Here is a 22,533-nt window from a genome sequence, read left to right on the forward strand (position 1 = left end):
GTCACCTTAGAGACAGACTCTGATGACTGAAGCCCATAGCCAGTCGTGTCATATGGAGCTAGAGCTGTTTTTTTTTTTCTTCTTTCTTCCTATTCTATTTTAGAATTAACATCTGCTTTGTCTATGATTGAAGTATCTGTATGAGTGTGTTTGTGAAATATGCATGGCTGTGTGCCTATGAATACATATAGGAATGTAAAAATATAGGTTTCAAAGGAATGGGTGAATTGTATTTATCAGAATGTTTCGTGTTCTTTCATGGTCTTCTGATTTTACTTTTTTTCCAAAAGAAAGAATAAAAGAAAGACCCCACAAGAAACATTGCTCAAAGGCCTTTTCTATAACACTAAAGTAAACAAGAGACTTTGATCTCTTAAAAGCTCTTAGTTTTGAGTAGAAAAGCTCATGACTGTAGGTGACATGTTAGTGAAAAAGTATCTCCAAACTGCTTGTGCAAAAAGCCAACTTAGTAATAAATATGAAGGGATTTTAATAAAATGTAGTTTTACTTAAATAAAGTAAAAAGCACACCAATGTATGGACTGAAAATATGGAATGTTTTTGTCTGTTGAAAAATTGCAACAAAATCTTGCATTCTCACATACTTTAGTGTAGTGCTAGTGATACTTAGTGATATTTAGCTTAGATACTAAGTGCCACTTTTGTCCATTCAGAGTGAATTGTTATTTAATTTATTAAACTTCTTTTTTAATATCTTGCATCAAAAATGTTTCTACTATTGGCTGAAGAATTAACTGTCTTTGGGAGAGCGAGTACATGAATAGTTTGCTGAGGTATTTTGTGAGCTTCTGAGCAAATGAAAAGCCACAAGGCTTTTGGATATTTCCATACTGCAGTTAATTTGCGACTGTAGCAAAGGAGGTGTATGGGAATGGGATTTTATTTAACTAGATTTGGACATGAATAGCAGTGAAGATGCCATGGCAAGGAGTTCAGTGGGAGCACAAAGACTGCAGAAGTCTCAAGTGCTTATTTGTAAAGCTAAGCTTTCCGTATAGCCACATTGGTGACCATTGTTTTCTTGGGGCAGTTAAATGAAGGTAGCTCTGGATAGAATTCATGGCTGCATTCAGACCTCCCAGCTACTGTACTTTGGCATTAAGGAGATATTTACATTTTGAACAATCATTGCTTGAGAAATTTGAGTTTCTCTTGGCTCTCTGTTGACTCATACTCTAGAAAATTATTGCTAAAGGCATCCAGGGATACACAAGAGGATAGCAGCAAGCTGACCACAGTTTAAACAATAATTCCTAAGAATTCCTGATTTTCAGCAGCAGTGAAAGTCCCATGCAGAACAGTCACTTACCTTATTTTTCTTTAACATTCAAAATTCTTAGCATCCAAATTTATCAAATAATGAACTATCTGCTTAAAAGAGTGCCTTGATGTATTCACTAAGTCACAATGCTATTAATGTTTTTGTAAACAGAACTTCAGTGTGGAACACCTTGTTGAGATCTCCAGCAGTCTTCGTGCTGAGCTAGGTTTCTGGCAATTGGAACAGACTTTCTATATAAACAGGTCTAGATTTTCTGAACTTTCATTATAACCAGGGGAAAGAAGGAATGGAAAAGGAGGAGAAATGCAATTGTTTGGTTTTCCTCATGTTATCTTGCATCATGTGATACTGTCAGAAGTGTGCAGTCTCTTGTCAGATAGAGGCCGTGTCTGCTTGCGACAGCAGCAGACACTCTCCTGTGCGCCTCACAGGAGAGCTTCTTACTGAAGCGTCTTCTGAGTCTCTGAAATCTGTTTCGCTACTTGGAATAAGAACTTCTCTGCCTTCAAATATTTTGGTAATATATTTTGGAAACTTTCCCAAGGCCTGCATTAAAATTTTCTTAGCCTGGTGACCAGTCACATATAATTAATCTTCAAAAAAGAAAATGTATACTTGAAGGCATCTGAGAAAGTGCTGCCAGGTAGGACTGGGTCCCAGGTGTGCTCTGGCTATTTGTCTTGATCTTTTTCAGGAACAATGTGATTTGTGATGAAGCTGCCATTAAATAATTGACTTGCAATTGATATATACTGAGTCAGGTGGGGTATGCCTCCTTATGCTGAGAAATTGATAGCTGGTTTAAAGCAACTGCATAACTTGATCATTCCCTTTTCACAATGGTGACTAGTTATATACATGGGGAGATAAAATAGTTCAGGATAAACTGGTTCTGAGTAGTATGATTGTGGTCCCAACACCGAACACACTTGAACTGACACAGTGTCCTTTTTTGTGTACCCTACTTAGCTGGTCCACAATGTAGAGCTGGATCCTACCTAGCATAGGAGAAAAAAATGTCCTGGTATTTACATTTAACTTCAACTTCAAATCTTTGCTTCAGGAAATTTATTTCTTAGTGCAAGTTTCCTACCAAGTCTGCTTGCTGTTTTCCAAATACACATTCAACATCACTTCTGGCACGCACCTCCATATACTTGAGTATTTAATTGTTTGCAATTAGCATGCCGTCTTGTGAATTCAGAACCCATGAGAGCTAAAATGAATATTTATTAGAAAATCATCATATGTTTAGCTACCAAAATGATGTAGGTACTACATTTCCCTTTTGTTTTATTTTTTTTTCATTGCGGAATCATTGTTGTAAGAGCAAAAAAGAAAGGAAAAATCTCGCTGATCCAGCATGCTGACAATATCTTCAAAATCTACCAGTTTTCTGTTTGGTGACCACCACAGCTGTGTTATACAGAGCACCTGTAAGCAAGCCAAGCCTTAGCATGGAACAATTTGTTTAAGATGTGATTTTTATCACAATGGAAAGAACAACTCAAACCTGTATTATTGTAGATCAGGTCTGGTTATGTCCCTCTTTTAAAAGCACATGAGTTCCTAGCTGCTAACCATGTTGCAGAGTGGCTGAATTGATCCCCTGGTCATGATTGGGGCAGCTCCTTTTGTGAGCCTGATTTCCAGCTCCCACCTGTGCTCTCCTTCCTTTCATTGTCTCCTGGCCCCAGGTGCTGGATATCACAGTTGATAATTGTTAGACACAAGACAAATGGGTACTTCTTATCATTACTGTACATGCCTGTAATGTACACAGTGCAACTCATGTTAACTGTTTTATTCCACAGTTATAGCTCTCGGATGACTAAGTACAACCTTAGTTTTTCAGGTCTGAGAACAGAAAAAAGAGACGTAGCACAGTGTGGTGCTAAGGCATTTTTTTCCTTTTCCCCAGAGTACTTGAAGACCTACTTTCCATCAGTTCCATCTTAATGTATTTAAAATATGTGACAGATACAAACCCTTTATTTCATCTTCTATGTCTTATACGAATTAGGGAATGGGTACAATAGGAGTGGGTACAATTACTGATATTTATTCCTAGTTGAACTAGCTAAAATGAGTCTGTCTGTCTGACTCCATTCTTGGTCTCAATAACATCGTTTATGAAGACTGCTCATAAGTCCTTTTAATTGACCACGTTTGAACACAACATTTCTTTTTCAGTAAGAGGATAGTTAGCTCTCATTTCCTTATACAAATGTTAAATTAATCATAATTTTAGCCAAGGGAAATTTAGACCAATGAATTTCTTTTATGTACATCCCCAGACAATGAAGGATAACAAACATTTTAGAAACCAGCAACAGAGACGAGCAGTCATCATGCCAAGTCAGTCAGAAATGCTGACAGAGCAAAATATGTAGACACAATTTGTTCTTATGATTCACAGCCATATACCCTCTAGGGGCATTAGGTGTCTGAACCATCTGCCCTTTGGCACCTCTGCAGTAAATGGTAAATCCACTGGTATAATGTATAAGGCATCTGTTCTCAAACCCTATTTCTTCTTGATTTTGGGGAAATCTCTTTTTGAGCACTTCATAAGATTATCCTAACTACTGGCCTTAAAACCTGTTCTTTTTTTAGTACCTTTGATAGCTATTTTGGAAGAATAATTATTCCTTATTCAGTTGCTGGCTCCTATGAATCCTTTTCCTAGACACTCATCTCTCCCTCTGTCTGGGCACTTAGCCCAGGCTGTAGATTTCAAAGGCAGCAGGGTGCTGAGAGCTTAGACACCGTAATGTTGTAAAAGTACCTCTGTGGATCTAGCATTTCATCATTAGCTGAAAATTGATGCTCTGTTATTTATTTGAGCAACAGCTGTATATGCAATATATAGACAAGTGTGTACACAATGTGTTTAGTGTGTCGCAGATAGCTTACACAAGTCATTATAAATATAGCAACAAGGCTGAAGTGCATTTTATTTTGTTCCTGGTAGTACTTAACACATTCTTCAATGCAGAGATGCTAAGATGCACAGTACAGTCATGATTGAACTTGCTGCTGCAATGATGGAATGGTGTTTCTTCTACACCATTTTGAATGAAAACAGCTTTTTAGATTGTGCAGTTTTTCATTGCTTGATATCCATTCCACACACATTGTAGATGGCTCTATATAGTGTATTATATATGTGCATTTTGTAATATTTGCATTTGAGTTTTATATGGAAAGAATGTTTTTTTTTCTAAGGGCCATTGCATGAATAGGAATGGTTAAAAAATGCACTCTCAAAATTAATGAGGTAACAAATTATTCTTTTATGTAATTTTTTTTAGGATCTGTGTTATTTTCTGTGCCTGAATTACTCTGGGGACAGTTGAGAGCTTGGCGTTGGCTTTCATTTTTTATTTTTTGAACAGTGAATTGCTGATTGTTAGATTTACAGGATATCTGCTAAATATTTACCTTTCATTTCATCACTGTTACTTGAGAAAGAGGTTGCAGTAAAGGACTTTCTGAATATCTATCACAGTAGCTTAATAGCAATTCAGAAAATTGGCTAAAGCTTTTCATAGTACAGTGTCCATCTTTTCATTACTGGATTGTCAAAGATACCTGGTGAATATGAGGGTCACCTTCTATACAGTCTCATCTGTTGTTGTTGGCAAATTAGCTGTCCATCATGGGGAGTCAGCTTGTTCATAAAAACATGATCAAATGTGTTGCCAGAAAAAGGCATTATAGTCAATTTTAAAGCAGATAAGAGTAATTTATTTATGTTATATCTTTATATTATTTATAGATCATAAAGAAAAATGTACAAACAATTTTTGCTAGAAATAGAAGATGTGATTTGCAAATATAATTTATTTCATGTAAAGCAGACAAGAATTCAGGATAAATCTATACTGTCATATGCATCTCTCAATCTAATAATAATGTAAAACCCCAAGAAATTGGTGTATAGCTGAAAAAAGGGATATGTTTGCCTGTGACTAAAGCTGGCTGATTGAATTTGAAAGTAGTTATTTTTACACCGGCAGTTGATAATTCCATGCTTCAGTTATGCCATGTATAAACTTGATTCCAACTTAGGATCTGCCTGTGCAAACAGCTATTGAGGTCAATGAAATTCTGTGAAAGCAGAACAAAATCTGATAATTAATCCCCACCATTTTCTAAATATTACATAGAATAGAAGAAAATAGAATAGAATAGAACTATTTCAGTTGGAAGGAACCTACAGTGATCATCTAGTCCAACTGTCTGACCAATTCAGGGCTGACCAAAAGTTAAAGCATGTCATTAAAGACATTGTCCAAATGCCTCTTGGTCACTGAGAAGCATGGGGCAGCTTTGAACAATTCCTACTTATTCTTTGAGTAAAATAAACAGAAAAGGCTTCATAAACACCTTTATTTTGTTTGGCCTTGGCCTGTTGATCCAGCCTGTCCAGATCCCTCTGTAGAGTCTTCTTTCCCTTCTGCAGATCAACACTCCTGCCCAGCTTGGTGTCATCTGCAAACCTCCTAAGAATGCACTCAACTCCTCACCCAGACCATCGATAAAGATATGAACGCCATTCACTGCCACTCTTTGGGCCTGGGCATCCAGCCAGTATTTTATCCAGTGAAGCATATGCTTGTCCAAGCTATTAGCAGGCAGTTTCTCCAGGAGAATGCCATGGGAAACGGCTTTACTAAAGTCTGGGTAGACAACATTCACAGCCTTTTTCTCATTCAATAAGTGGGTCCCCTTGTCATAGAAGGGTGTCAGGTTAGTCAAGCAGGACCTGTCTTTCATAAACTCATGCTGACTGGGCCCCATCACTAGCTTTTTCTGTATGTGCCACATGATTGCACTCAAGGCAACCTGCTCCATAACCTTCCTAGCCACTGAAGTCAGGCTGACAGGCCTGTGGTTCTCTAGATGGTCCTTCCAGCCCTTCTTGTAGATGGGTGTCACATTCACTAACCTCTAGTCAACTGGGAGCTGCCTAGTTAATCAGGACAGCTGACAAATGGTGTAAAGTGCCTTGGTGAGCACTTCCATCAGCTCCCTCAGTCCCTTCGGGTGGATTCCATCCAGCCCCATAGATATATGTGTGTCCAAGTGGTGCAGCAGGTCTCTGAGCCCTTTTGATTATGAGACTTCATTCTGCTCCCCGTCCCTGTCTTCCACCTCAGGGGGTTGGGAACCTGGAGAAATCTGATCTTACTATTAAAGACTTGAAGCAAAGAAGGCATTAAGTGTATCAACCTAATTTGTGAAGTACTTTAGAAAACCAGAAGGTTGACATTTTAATAGTGAGAACAAAACTGTTGAGAAAGTTGGAAAGCCTTCCCATATACAACATAGCCATCTAACTGTGTTTAGTTGTCTAATTACCTTTAATGCATAGACATGTATATGCCCCAAATAGTCTTGTATATCAGAAAATAAATACCAGCATTCATTAAAAACACAACAGCTCTTTTAAAATACATTCTTAATCTTACTCACACTGAAGGTAATCTTCAATATAGAAGTATTAGATGCAGAGATGCAAAAGTATAATTTGGTTTACTTCTATCTAGTAACATTGCTTTTTGTTAAAAACAAACATTTTCTCATTTTTTTTGTTTTTCTCATTTTATTAATGGTTAGATTCTCTGCAAGAGGGTCTTGTTTTGGGAATAACAACAAGCAAGAGCAAATATTGGTGGGAGTTAGATGTACAAATGCAAATCAGGCAACAGTTCTTAAAGAAAAAAGAATTAAAATAAACAAATTAAAAACAATCATAAAAAGATGATGTATGGTATAGGAAGTTGGTGCCAATCTGAACTCAGTGCTTCATGAAACAGGCTCAAGGACTTTCTTTCTTCATATGCTTGAACATAGATAGCTGTTGCAACCAGGAAGTAGAGAGAGATTCCCCTGAACAGCCACATTATGAATGTAAGATAACCTTCAAATTGTGTCTCCATGGCTAAATGCAATCATGTAGCAAGGCTGGGTTCTTAGCTCTTATAAGTTGAGGTAGGTCTGCGAAACTCGGTGCAGCTGAGCCAGAGTTTGGTGCTTTATGATCTGTCTCAAAATGTTTAGGATTTTATATAAATAAAGTAGCAGCTAAATGAGTTATACTCTTTAATGCAGCATTAACTGTGTAAGTTCATACAGTGTAATTTAAAAAAAAAAAACATAGATAATATAACTTTTGGCTGTGCTGCTGTATCTCAGATTAGCATCTTATTTTCTTTACCTGACTGGTTATGGATTATCTAAAGTGTGGCTATTCAGCAAGTCAAAATTCTTTTTTCTCCTTTTAATTTTTCTCAGGAGGTGTTTGCATTGCTCAGTCACTCAAAATCCCTCGGGAACCAAGACCAGGAGAATTTGAAAAGATCATCAAGCGCTTGTTGGAAACTCCAAATGCTCGAGCGGTCATCATGTTTGCCAATGAAGATGATATTAGGTGCCTGTTTCCTTATTTTATGTGTTGAAGATGTTTCTCTTTGCAGAGACGCTCAATTGGATGGTGCAGAATAGAGTAACACAGGAGTTTCAGATTCAATTCTATGTTAAAATTCTTGTAAATCTGGTGATAAGAAATTGAGTTGAAATTATATAGTGTTCTGATCCTTCATTCTGTGGAGATTTAACCTGTTCCTAGTTCCTAAGAGTGCAGCTCCGATAGATTACTATTTGCTGACTGAAAAGAAAGAAACCAATAAGAATGCTAGAAAAATATGGCTAAAGGTTAAACAAATAAATTTGTACGGTACTGTATCTTAAGTTCACTACAGCTGTTTTTGAATATGCTTTAGACTGTGAAAACTATTGACTAATTGGTTAGTATAAGCTTGCTTATACATAGCCAGAATTAATGCTGCAGATTCTTAATTTTTTTTGTAGTTTGTCTAATTAGACACTTTTTGTGTTGTTGCAGGCGTATACTGGAAGCAGCCAAAAAAGCTAATCAGTCTGGACATTTCCTCTGGATTGGCTCAGATAGTTGGGGGTCAAAAATTTCGCCGGTTCAGCAGCAGGAGGAGATTGCGGAAGGAGCAGTAACCATTCTGCCCAAAAGAACCTCAATAGATGGTAGGAATGCACATGACACAAACCCCTAATTTTCTGACAGTGTTCAAACACCCCTGCTCTCTTAAAAAAAAAAAAAATAAAAAATTAAAAATTATGTAGTCCTTGATTACAGGGAAATCACGGAAAACTTTCTAACTAAGTAACTTGAGTTGGCCTGATCCAATATTCATTTAATATCACTGTTGAGATGAAGAGATGATGAATCTGCAATTAGGTAATCTTACAATAGTCTAAAAATGAGAGCATGTGTGGTGAAGAGCTTCATATGCTTAGCCTAGTGGTTCTTCAGGAGAAAAATAGAGAATATTTGGTGGATGATATAAGTCAGCTCATTCTTCCTGGAGGATATCAATCTAGACTCTGCGTTCTTCTCCTAAATTTCCTTTAAGAAGCCACTATATCAACAAAGTTTCTGATTTAGTGAATAAAGTGGAGGTTGCTGGTTTGAAACACCTTATTCCCAGGAGGATACTGCACGTAGTAACATCTCTTACTGTCTGGGTAAGTGCTCTAAACTGGTAAATTATTAGAAAAACTGAGCACTATTGATGCTAGTTGGAGAATTTAGCCACATGGACATATTTATAAAGAGCTTAATCCAGATGGCATGTGTTAGTCATTATTTCATTATGGCTGCTGGGTTGTAGAGGTAAGGCTGGTGCAAAATCTGATCAGGTTTAAGCAGGAATCTTTATTTTCTCAACTTGTGTCATTTAATATATAAATAGAAACAGAATTTTAGGTTTTCTAGAAGTTCTCTGGTTCAACGGAGAGTTATACAGTGATTTTAGGTGACTTTGAAATTAAATTTATTTGGATCACAGTCTTTGACTAAGTAGTGATTATAGTCTGTCTAATTTCTAGTAGGTATCCAATTCTTTATTTCTGTCATCTGTGTATTAAAAATTAAGCTATTTTCCCAACTATCTGCATTATTTTATTTATTTTATTTTTAGTGATAGAATTCTCCTGAAGCTTTAGAGACTCTTTAAGTGCTGTACATCCTTGAAAAAAATCTGGTTCTACAGCAAATATGGGATAATAAAAAATACACAATTTTTTTAATCTTTAGATACTACTATGCTTATAAAAATATCTTATTATAGTAGTTTGTGCCTAAAGCTTTTTATTGTGCTGATATTTATGCAACATTTGTTATTGTCTTTATATGACTATTTTTATGCTGTATCATATTTTAATGCTTCCTTCACTTCTCTTAAATGTAGGATTTGATAGATATTTTCGGAGCCGAACACTTGCTAACAATCGAAGAAATGTCTGGTTTGCAGAATTTTGGGAGGAGAACTTTGGATGCAAGTTAGGATCACATGGAAAAAGAAATAGCAATATCAAGAAATGCACAGGTAACTGTGAAAACACAACATTATCTATAAATTTACTAAAGTGCAGGAAAGGAATTGCTTTTTTCTCTGCACTCTTGCGGATCCCTTCAATTCCCCAATATATATTACTGTGTTGAAGAAAAGTGTGAAAATTTTTTTCAAACCTGAAGAAAAAAATCATGGAAAATGTTTGATAAAGTTAGTAGTCAGTTAATATGCACAGATTGCACAAATGATAGTACAGATTTTGTTAATGACTTGTGGTTATAGTTCAATTCCATTTGTGTTTACAATGGCCTCCTCTCTCACCCCATCTATAGTTGCCGATATGATTGGTTTTTTTAGTGAATGGCGTATCATAGTAATTCTCATACTGTTATCCCTGTATTTTATGCAGGGAATATTAAATTCCTGTTTGAACTACTGAGGTCTTGATGATAGGTCAAGTCATGAACTCCTTATTTAGTTTACAAACTGTGATTGAGAGTGGAGTAAAAGTCAAATCAATACATTCTTATTACTTGTCCTCACACCAAAAGAACAGGATTCTATATTGTTTTATGAAGCTTAAAGTGTCTATGAAGTTAAAGCAAAAACTATGTAACTGCCACTGGTGTTCTCAAAGCAAGCCTGCTTGCTCAGGCATCATACCCAGACACAAAGCTAATATAGCCGCCGCATCAGTAGCTCTGAGTTTCATCTCTGCTATGAGATGTTGGCTGTTTGCTGTCCCTTGCAAAGTTTATTACCAGAGTGTTACCTTTAGTCTTCTGTGGCTATAGCAGACTGTTTATGTTACTTTCTGTGTAGATAGTTTTTTCCTAAGGTCAGAGCTCCCAATGTCATTACCTTAGCTACTGCCAGTACCCCCAGCATTGCTGGCAAAGACCATTTCTGTGACTAGAGGCAGCAGCAATACCCAGTTTTCTACACTACACACATAAGTCATTGATGTTTCTTGATTTTCCCAACAGTGTTTTCTTTCACTAGATGATAACTTCCCTGTGGCATGTGAGTGTTTTATTCACTTATCGCTCCAAGATTTCTGGCTAGTTGATGACCCTGACTTGCAGCCTTTGTTGTGGGTGTGCCTTTCCAAGATCTCTGCAAATAAAAAACTTCACACCAGCGCCCCACTTCTTGGTTTGTCAGACATACTGTGTGGTCTCCAAGTGTGTGGTCCCCATCATTAGTTCTGCACTTCCTGAACCATCAGATTTATTGTATGTGTACTGTGCTGTTCAGTCAAAGACTTACTGCATTGAGCCTTGTGATACAGAGTTATGTCTCATACAGAAGTATGAAAGCCATGCATGCACTCTCATTTCAGCAATGATGCATTGCCTTCTGCCTTTTACAACATACTCAAAAAAAAAAAAAAAAAAAAAAAAAAAAGAGGGTGATATTCAGTTCCTCACTGGGCTAAATGATAGCTTATTTCTCTAATCCTTTACTCTTTGGCCTTGATTCATATAACAGCAAGTCATGGCTAGGTAGTTACCCATTTCTAGGAAGGGATTATTTTGTTTTTACTACTTTAAGTGGAAAATAGATGCCTTTTTGAAGTTTTTTAGGTGGAATGAGTGGTGTGTGTACTGTAGTTTGGGAAGCTCTAAATGTTACCACAGATGGTTATATGGCTTGTCTCAGTCTCATCACATCTGTCAAATTGAATTACCAAGTGAAAAGTAGTGTATAAAATGTATATGCCGCATCTTGACAGAATCAAACTAATTTGCAATTTGAAACAGATATCTGTGTATTTTAAAAAACAAAACTATGGTATGCTCTTTCTTCCTGAAACCAGAAAAATTAACATGTTTTCTGCACCCAGAATGTTAACATTGTAACAAGGGATGAAATTAAGATGTGGGCAGTCTCATATGAGGGTTGCACATGCATTTGCACTTGCCGGAAAAAAAATTATGAATTCTCTTGCAAACAAGAGTACCTACAAGTGATGGGACCCTTGACTAAAACTACTTGAAGGTGGGTTAGTACAATAGAAGAGGCATTTCTACAGCAGCAGACCTGAAACAAGATGATGATTCTTCATGATCCCTTTGCTTACCTAACTCAAATATAAAGGGTTGGAAAACAAAAATCACCAAAATGTTTTCCTTTTAAGTAAGTTTATTCAAGAGATGAGGATGGAAATTTGAAATAAACCTCTGGTGGTTTAAGGAGAAATGCTAGGTGGAGAATGGGGAATGACACACACACACTCTCTACCCCCCTCTCCCCAGTCTAGACCTAGAGAATTGCAAATGACATCTTGACTCACCCAGTTCATTTGACATGGTCTCCTCTGCACAAAACAGAGGCAGCAAGGAAATCCTGGCTGGTAATTCATATTGCATCTCTCAAAGCACACAAGTCAGTCTTTTGTGATCTTCTATGCCTGCTAGAGATTAAAGAGGAGAATATCCCACCCATGAATTTTTCCCTTCATGGCCAAGTCTGCCCTGAAATAATAATGATAAATAAAAAAAAACCCCAACCAACCAACCAACCAAAAAAAAAAAAAAAAGAACCCCCTAATAATAAGAATGTGGGAGCTGTTACATTTAGTTGTTTATAACTTAATATTGAAGACTTTAATTCTTGGCCTACCCCAGTTGCCAGTTTTCCTTCCAGTGGGTTTTCTCTGAAACTTTATGTGTACTTTCTTAGTCCTAAATTTCAGCTCGGTTGTTAAAGGGAACCTATTCCCATCTTTAGTTCAGGACTTAGTTCAAGACTGAACTTGAAAATCCTATTTATCCTGATTTTCCCATATTTTATCTGGGTACTGCAGATAATAAGATCCTCTTTGTCTTTTGATCATCAGCTCAGTTTGTATATCTTGTCAATAGCCTGAAAGAAATCTTGTATATCTTGTCAATACACTGAAAGAAAGCTAACAGCTTGAGATACAGCCGTATTGCTAGGCCACTCTCCATCATCTTTGGTAAGTCGTGGGAAACAGGAGAGGTGCCCGAGGATTAGAGGATGACAAATGTCAACCCAGTCTATAAGAAGGGCAAGAAGGAGGGCTCGGGTAATTATAGACCGGTCAGCCTTACCTCCATCCCTAGAAAGGTGATGGCACAACTTATTCTTGACACCATCTCTAGACCTATCAAGGACATTAAGAGTAGCCAATATGGTTTTACCAAGGGGAAGTCATGTTTGACCAACCTTATAGCCTTCTATGAGGAAGTAACTAGGTGGATGGATGATGGTAGAGCGGTAGATGTGGTTTTTCTTGATTTCACTAAGGCATTTGATACTGTCTCCCACAGCATCCTCATAGATAAGCTAAGGAAGTGTGGGCTTGATGATCAAGTAGTGAGGTGGACCAAGAACTGGTTGAAAGGAAGAAGGCAGAGAGTTGTGGTCAATGGGGCAGAATCTAGCTGGAGGTCCGTGACTAGTGGAGTCCCTCAGGGGTCGGTGCTGGGACCAGTGCTGTTTAATATTTTCATCAACGACCTGGATGAGGGAACTGAATGTACCCTCAGCAAGTTTGCTGATGACACTAAGCTGGGAGGAGTGGCTGACACACCAGAAGGCTGTGTTGCCATTCAGCGAGACCTGGACAGGCTGGAGAGTTGGGTGGGGAGAAACTTGATGAAATTCAACAAGAGCAAGTGTAGAGTCTTGCATCTGGGGAGGAACAACCCCATGTACCAGTACAGGTTGGGGGTTGACCTGCTGGAAAGTACTGAAGGGGAAAGGGACCTGGAGGTCCTGGTGGATAGGAGGATGACCATGAGCCAGCACTGTGCCCTTGTGGCCAAGAAGGCCAATGGCATCCTAGGGTGCATTAGAAAGGGTGTGGTTAGTAGGTCAAGAGAGGTTCTCCTCCCCCTCTACTCTGCCTTGGTGAGGCTGCATCTGGAATATTGTGTCCAGTTCTGGGCCCCTCAGTTCAAGAAGGACAGGGAATTGCTTGAAAGAGTCCAGCACAGAGCCACAAAGATGATTAAGGGAGTGGAACATCTCCCTTTTGAGGAGAGGCTGAGGGAGCTGGGTCTCTTTAGCTTGGAGAAGAGAAGCCTGAGGGGTGACCTCATCAGTGTTTACAAATATGTAAAGGGTGAGTGTCAGGATGATGGAGCTAGGCTTTTCTCAGTGATGTCCAGTGATAGGACAAGGGGTAATGGGTGTAAACAGGAGCATAAGAGGTTCCATGTGAACATCAGGAAGAACTTCTTTACTGTGAGAGTGACAGAGCACTGGAACAGGTTGCCCAGGGGGGTTGTGGAGTCTCCTACGTTGGAGATATTCAAGACCCAGCTGGACAAGTTCCTGCGTGATGTACTCTAGGTTACTTGCTCTTGCTCTTGCTCTTGCAGGAGGGTTGGACTAGATGATCTTTTGAGGTCCCTTCCAACCCTTGGGATTCTGTGATTCTGTAATCTGAAAACCCCCTCCCCAAAGACATTAAAAACCAAAGTTTTCTCAGGCTCGAGATATATTTTATTAGGCATTCCTGTTTATCTTAGCTAGGAGGTACTTGAATCTTTTTCTCATATGATATTTGTAATTCCCAACAAAAACAAAACCAATAACCCTGCTCTCTATTTCGAGTTATCTATTCATAGCTTTAAACTTTGCTATCTACAGTCAGGATGCAGTCTCAAGCATGTATTTTTCCCTATGAACATGCTAGAAAATGCAAAAAAAAATACTTCTCTATTTTCTTTTCCATGTAAAAATAAAGTCTTTTTAGCACTGAAAGTCCTGAAAAGGATTTCCTCTTCTTCAAAGTTAAGAATTATGAAAGGACATAAGCCTTCTTACCCCTTCTGTTCTTATACATTACTGATTATTATAGTTTTGTGTTGTAATGGCTGAAACAGTTTATTTAAAGAAAACTACTTTTTTAAAAACTGTTTAAAAATACTGTTTATTTGTGGTAGCTGTTTCTTCTTTTTCCTAGAAGAATTTGTAATTTGAAAATACATAAAATAATGGGGGTTTTGTGTTTGCTTGATCATTTGCTTTCTGATTTTTGCCAGTTTACAGAGAGCAATGATTCACCTAAACTTTGAAAAAGTAATTGTTTTGCCACTACTGATTTACAACTGGCTCTGTGTGTTTCTCAGTATGAGTGTATATTGGTCAAATCATCAAGATTAGAATAGATCATTGAAAAATGTTTGAGATTTTTTTGTTTCAACCTTTCTGGAACTAAAAACAAAATATCAGATTGGGCCATTAACTCAGGAAACATTAAACAATAACTCAGTGACTGCCTACAAACATTTTTAGTCAGGAAGGGGATAGGCATTTGCAGAAAAAAATCATTTGTCTCACTACAACAAAATGGAACAGGATTTAACACTACAAGGATTGAACTGTCTGTAGAGGTTACAAGAAGTCTCACTTTACACGATCATTCAAGGTGCAGGTTTTCTGTATTCAGTAAAAATATTATTAGAGAGACATGAACGTTTCAGGGATCTTTAACAGCCTTTCTTTAGCACTGGAATCTTTGTGGGAATGAGAACTGAGGCGATGAGAAGCTTTCCATTCAGCCCTGTGTCCTGAAGATAATCATAAAGACAAAGACAGCAATCATGCTTTTGATTATCTAAATTATTTGAGAGGAAGGGGTTGCACCATGGTTGTGGGAGATGACAGAGATGGTATGTGTCCTGCTGTACTTAAAATTTAGATCCTGGAGAATTTTTCCATACCCTCATGTTCTGGACTGACCATATTTATCCCTAGTGTGTTACAGGTGGCTGCACTGCAGTAGTCCCATGCTGACTCTAATGTAGCATTAAATCAAACTGCATCATGTGTCATTAAATAATATACGAAGCCAGAGAGCATTCACTTTTGGTTTTAGGACAATAGATCATGTCCCAGGTGGCACTAAAACATCTTCCAATAAGCTAAATGAATTTTAAGCCCTGTATTACCATATACCATGGGCCATAAATTCATCATTTTTGCAGATTTTGTTTGATTCCCAATTTAAAAAAAAATGGGTAGTCAATTCCAAAGAAAAAGTTGATGTCTAAGAATACTTAGTGATGTTATGCCAAACGGTTCAGCAAGACTGAAATGTGGACTTTCTTGTGCTATACGTCAGGTCAGAATGTTTAGATCAAGTTCTCTCCTGATAGCGGAGAACTGGCAGGCATGAACCCTGCTATCTTTCTGCTGCCAGTGACTAATAGACTGGTAAGTGGTACCATACCATACCTTAAGGTATACTTGATCAAAATATTCACACTCAGTTGTCTTACAGAGACCCAGTTCTGGCTTGTATTCCAGAAACTACAGAAATTCAGAAGTTTGAAGTTTAATAGTATTTCATTCTAGTAACTGCTAAGGTGCATATATATTACTCAGTATGTCTGAGAGCTGTCAAATCAGGGGACCTAACATTTGTTCTCCATTCACTGATTTGATCTCTTAATTTCACTTGCTGACATCCACTTTGTTGCTTCACCAGTTGTTAGTATTTCTAGATCTCTTTATAATATATCCATTGGAATATAATTTCTCAACCCTGTTGTCAAAACTTAGATTCACCTACAAAACATTTCACTTAAAAAAATTTCTTATTCTAATTTGAAGAAGAAATTGTTGATATACTCCGTGGAGGTCTTAGTTTCTCTACAATTTTATTCAGAAATATGAATTTGAGTTTTGTATTCTGTCAGGAAATGTATCACTTTTAGATTGATAGTGTTTTACAGAGTTATGAGTCATATTCCACTGGACAGTCATTTAACTAGAGTATCTTGCCATTTTAGATTTGATACACTTGCTGCCAAGTTGGAATACTTTTAATACACATATGCATATGCACACATGTGGATGTGTTTGCAAGCAATTTATGAATCCAGAAATTCTCATTCCAGCTCAGAACCTCTGCAAGAATGGCATATCCTAATGAATGAATTGTTTTTTTTGAACTCTGGAACTGAACCTTCTTAGTTGTAGCCTCAGAAAACTTGTAACCAATATTACTTATGATGTAACTTAGATGTCACACATGTAAGAATGAAATCTGTATACAGTCCTTGTTTCTGGGAGACAATAGTAAGTTACTCTGTCATTTCAGTACAGGCCCAACCACTTTGGACACATGCTATTAGAATGGGAAAGTTGATAGTGCCATTGTTTCATCAGTTTGCTTTCCTAGTCTGGCACAAACAGACCCTTTCTGTGAAGACATGTTATGTATCAACCTGAGTCCCAGGTATCCTTTTTCAGGTAGAAAAAAAAATTGTTGTTTTCCATTCTAAGCAAAGTTCTTGTAATTATGCTTGTGAGAGGATTGGAAGAACTGTTTTAATTTTGTATGTACGTTATCTATACCATTATTCAATCTTAAACATTTTATACGTGTGCATATTTGGCTTGCATACATGCTACCTGACTAGATGCTTCATTAGAGTACAAGTAGTACAATGAAAAATACTCTAAGTCTTCAAAGAAGACCATTAGCTGCAGAGTTCAATGTCCTCGGATGTGGTCAGACAAACTAATCTGCTCTTTCTAATCTTGTAGAAGGTTACTCATCCTTCAGACCTGTTGACCACTCTCCTGCCACTCTAGCACTGTCTGTGAACTACCCTGATTGAGAACTTTGAAGGTGAAATTTCATTACCCAGATCAGTAGCAGGCATGTTATTTTGGTTAAAAATATTTTTCAATATTCGCAAGCAGTGGTTCATAATAAATTTTTTGACTATTCTGTTGTGTGATGGGGGACACCAGTTGAGTGCAGAAAGAGGTACTTCTGTGAGGTACCTTTCTCCCCAGTCAGCCCAGGTGCCCTGAGACCATGTCTGTGTTATCAAACAGTGCACCTCTGCAGAGGAAAGCAGTGGATGATGAGCATCTGAGGTCCTCACTACACTTGTTTCAAGAGATTTTACTTCAGGTTAGCATGGTACTTTGAGCTGGAGAGCCATAGCTGTATACCTGGCACTCATACTATGGTTTCATAGAATCATAGAATAGATTGGGTTGGAAGGGACCTTCAAAGGTCATTTAGTCCAACCCTGCACAGCGAGCAGGGACACCTTCAACTAGGTCAGGTTGCCCAGAACCACATCCAGCCTGGCCTTGAATGTCTCCAGGGATGGTGCATCCACCACCTCTCTGGGCAACCTGCTCCAGAATTTTTAACACCCTCATTGTGAAAATTTTTTCCTCACATATGGTTCCCTCTGCAAGGCACTGGGATTTTGCACAGCAAGGCTGCCATACCAAGGGAAAGTGGAGGCAGTAAGTTTTGTTCAAAAGTACATTCCTTATCCAAATAAAACATGAGTGTAGCTGCATTCAAGGGACTTAGCTGGTGTTGCAAGTACAGCAAGGATATAGTGCCTTCTCTGTGCTCAGTTGCTGATCACAAGCAGGATTTAACTGCTCTTGGCTTTTATTTACAGAAGACTGCTAACCACAAAGAAACATTGCTTTATTCCATTGATTAGCTGTTCTGATGGGGAAAGCAAATTTTTAATACACAGCTTATTATATATAAGCTATTTTTAATAATTTTGTAGTATGCAGTGATCCAAGATATGTATTTGAATATATCAATATGTAGTTTTTCAGTAGATGAGAAAAGAAGCAGCTTGTTTGTTCTGTTTTGCAACTGCAGAAAAATGTCATCTCACATATATACTGGAACACAGGGTGACATACATCACCCTGGTGATGCAGAAGTTCCTACAAACCCGCCTGTCCTCTATTATTTGATACTTGAGTAACAGTTTCTCAGCAAATTGAAACAAATATAAGCACAAAGTAAAAGAAAATAATAAACTAAAAAACATTATTTAATCTTTCTATTATGATCTTTTTACTGGTTAATTATGTTTGATATAAAAAAAGCCCCAGCTTATTCTGATATTAGATACTACCAATACCCCAAATAAATCTATATTTTTAATAATTATATTACTTTTAGAATATAATTAGTATAGATAAACTAAGGGGTTTCACGATGTCATGAAGCAACAGTGAAAATACTTAGGATGTACTGCTTTTATATCATGAACATTTTCAATACATTGAATAATTATTCACCTGTGAAATGCCCCTGGTTTATAAGTAATTGCTCACCTTTTGTGGAAGAGAGTTCAGATTGGTCACCTGTAAACAGACCTACTGAGTAGAAATTTATTGCAGAAATAGATCCAACAAAATGAAAGAGGCATACATAATAGGCTGTAGTATAAACCAGGGTAGAAAAAGAGCTCTGAATTTGGCTTTTAATGGATAAGTGTATCCATTAAATGTACTAATTATGTTTTCAGAATATTATGTAAATGTACCAATGTTTTCAGAATATTATTTTTATCCAGTATTTGAGATAGGTGTTTTTGTATGGAGGGATCTTATGAAAGGTCAGGTAGAAGCACAAGCGTCCCCCAGTTTATGCTAAAATCTGTATGCAGAGGAGGAGAAGTGCACTTGTTACTTTGAATTGACAATGGCTTATCTGCATATCTGGCTGTAATGATTTTGACCCAAATTCTAGTTCCGGACTAGTGTTCGTGTTTTGTAGGATTGCCCTTGGATGGAGCTCATGAGTCAGGATTTACTTAATTCTTTAACTTCTGGCAGGCCACCTCCACATGTCCTAGTAAGCTACATAGACTGATATGATTTACTCTATGAGGATGCCCAACTTTCTTTATGGACTGCAAATAGGCCTAGATGACTAATTTGGATGAGGTGCCCCAATTTTAGATTGCTCAAGTTAAGTGAAATTAATCCCATTCCATGGTTGCACTGATCACCACTTTCTCAACAAAATAATCTGCTTTTCTAGTTTATCTAAGATCCTGGTGATAAATCTAGTATTTTTTTATATTAATTATGACTACATTACTTAAATGTTTAGAGATAATTTAGCATACTTACAGGTACTTTCACAGATACAAACATAAGAGAAGGTAATACATGACAGTTTTCTGTACAGAAATTATCAGCAAATACTCCTTTGATCTGAATATGTGATTATTTGTCTATTGATCATACCTTAGATTTTTCAGGATGAAACACCCTGTTGAATTATGCAATGTATTTTAAGGAACACTTTGAAAAAGGTTTATATTTCAGGTTTTTATTTAGGCTTTGTTTAAAAATGAAATATTTCTTTATTCTGGCCAAGATCCTTTACTTCTGTGATAAGGTATTCCCAAGAGACAGAGAAATTAAGGTTTTAAAATATTTGATGAATCTACATAATGTACATGATCTGTCACTGAGACAAAAGCAGCTGGTGTTGTGATCTCACATGCTACAAACTCCGTGGAAAATAAGTTACTTTCAATTTATTAAGGTGGTACTGTGGGATAAAGTGTGCTTCCATTAGTGATATCTTCATCTGCATCAGTAAACAATGGGTGATTAATGCTGTGGGGTTTTTCTATTGTATCTTCAGCATTTACTGAAGTTTTGGCAGCCAAGGATGGTCTTGGTTGATTTGTTACTGTCTTAGCTAAAAGTCAAGATAGTGAGAGGGAAACTCTATGCACTACATACATTCCATCTGAACCCACAAAATAAGAAGATCAAAATGCATTCAGGAGCTCTGCAGTCATGGGGCTGGTGCTGTGCTGAGGCCATGTTGTACCATGTTGCTCAGATTTTCATTGTGTTCCATCTGTTGCCTAATTTTCCATGTATAAACTATTTGGTATTCAAGAATAAACTGTATGGGCAAAATACTGTATTTTTCAGGTTGTGGGATTTATTTTGGGTTTGGGTTTTTTTTGTTTGTTTGTTTGGTTTGTTTGTTTTTCTTTAACAGAGTTTTCCTGTTCTGTTATTTCAAGAAAACAAGAAAAATGAGTTGGCATTTGCACATCATAAACCTGTGTAGAGGAGTTCAGTAGAATTTAAGGTTAGATAAGCATTGCTTGGCTTAGAAAATAAGGGTGCTTTTCACTCTCAGTATTGAGTTCTGACTACTGGTAGATGTTTTCCTGAGCTATACCTTGGAAAGAACAGTTCTTCAGAGACTCTCAGACAAAGCAACAATTGTTCTCTCATCTTGAAATGAGCAAATCTCGTCCATCACCAGAAGGACTTCAGGGTAACATTTTAAGTTGACTGTGACTTCTGAAACTACAGCAAACAAGGAACAAATACATTTTGTTCCTTTTAAATTTTGAAAAAGAGCCTGACACTTTAAAAATGGCAGTTTTAGGAACATTGTAAGTGTTGGCCTGTAGAGTGATAGAATAAGCTCTGCGATTCACTGAGCCTTCTTGCAAGATAGATTTGCATACGAAATCTGAAAATATAGCAAACACCATGTGTACAGATTGCTGGAGTAATTGATATTTCTTTTTGACTTTTTAGATAAAAACATTCACATCTGCTAAAAGGCTAGAGAAAAGCAATTTGCAGAATTGAATATGACCGAAACAAAAAGGCAGTCATGTTTTCAGCATCCTACTTAAAATTACATAACATTCCTCAAATTCTAGATAAAAACCCTCCAGAACTATAAATGTACAGAGCACAAATTAGTGATTGACTTTGCAGTTAGTAAATCCAAATAAATAGTAAATTTAAGATTACAAATAGTTTCACAGAATGTAAGAAGAAAAAAGGAGGATAAATTTTCTGTATAAATTGCTAATTCTTTACTGATAGATAAAGCACATACATTCAAGGATTTAATTCCTGAAACTTATTGCTTTTATTTTTCACTTGGACTGGGTATATACCATTCTAACTTTTCTGCAGAATTAAGGTGGACATTTAACAAGAAAAAACTTACTGCTGAACTTTTGATACCTCTCCACTGTATTTGATGTGAAATCTGTGGTCGCAGCAGTGTTTTAAAATAGAGGGAAAATAATGAAAGGAAGGAGAATTAATTTGCTGTATTAGATTGTACAAGTCTTCATGTCAGCTAACAACTGAAAGCGAGTATTTAAAGGTCTTTGATATTTGCGATTTCTGTGGGCAGTGAGGTGGTGTGGAATGTAAAGATTGGTACCTGTCAGCCTGCAGGAAAAAGGGCAAATAAATCTACATATTATACTGTAGTTTCTTCAGTTTTTCAGCAGAACTACCTATGGGCTGGGTATCAGCCTTCATGGTCACTTTCCCAGCCCTCTCTATTAAGCATTGTTCGTTTACACAGGCTCTGACAGGCCCATGCCTTTGCGAGCTGCAATATTAGACTTTCATATCTGTGTAAGATTTGGGTTGAATTTTAGATTAATATTAAGGTAATTTTCCATTTTATCTGAACTGTTTTCACTAATTCCCCTATGAAATTGTCTTTCATGTAATTTATGATTTTGATAAAGGAAAAAGGGTTTGGAACACACAACCCAGGCTTTTGCAACTTAGTTTCACAGAGATAAAATACAAAGGCTGTCTAATGACCAAATCTTCAATGCTGTATAGAGTGTTGCATTATTGACATGGAGAGGTATGGGATTTGACAGGATACGGCCCCCTAAATGAGAGTAATAAGTTGGTTCTTGTGTGGAAATCACAGAGAGGTCAGTAATCAAAGGCTGAATAGGATAAGAAAAGCTTTAAAGGAATGATCAGAAGGGAAGCTGCCTTGCTTTTCACTTCAGAAGACAAGAGGTTTAGATCTTAAAAGTAGGATGAAAATAAGTGGAGCTTTATAGACAGGTTGCACAGAACCTTGAAAGAGACAAGAAGTTTGAACATCCTGTAAAAAGGGTAACCAACCAAAAAATTCAGCCTTAGTGATACTAAGTTTTAAAATTCTCTAGTATTGATGAGAGGAAAATTGTACGTGGGAAGGAACTGCAGTGTGTATTACACTTTGAAATCTCTTTTGGTCTGCTGTTATGT

General features: G+C 37.2%; 1 protein-coding gene across 1 annotated transcript in view; it reads left to right on the forward strand.

Moving 5' to 3' along the window:
• Positions 1-22,533, forward strand: part of GRM8 (glutamate metabotropic receptor 8) — a gene marked incomplete at its 5' end in the record, with an annotated part of 348,265 nt that overhangs the window by 152,795 nt on the left and 172,937 nt on the right. The window contains 3 exons of the mRNA XM_080626508.1: positions 7,607-7,742; positions 8,217-8,371; positions 9,598-9,735. Of these exons, the coding sequence (XP_080482634.1) occupies positions 7,607-7,742; positions 8,217-8,371; positions 9,598-9,735 (429 nt within the window). The remainder of the gene's footprint in view (positions 1-7,606; positions 7,743-8,216; positions 8,372-9,597; positions 9,736-22,533) is intronic.

Source organism: Psittacula echo (assembly GCF_963264785.1).
Source record: "Psittacula echo genome assembly, chromosome: 1".
Classification (NCBI taxonomy): domain Eukaryota; kingdom Metazoa; phylum Chordata; class Aves; order Psittaciformes; family Psittacidae; genus Psittacula; species Psittacula echo.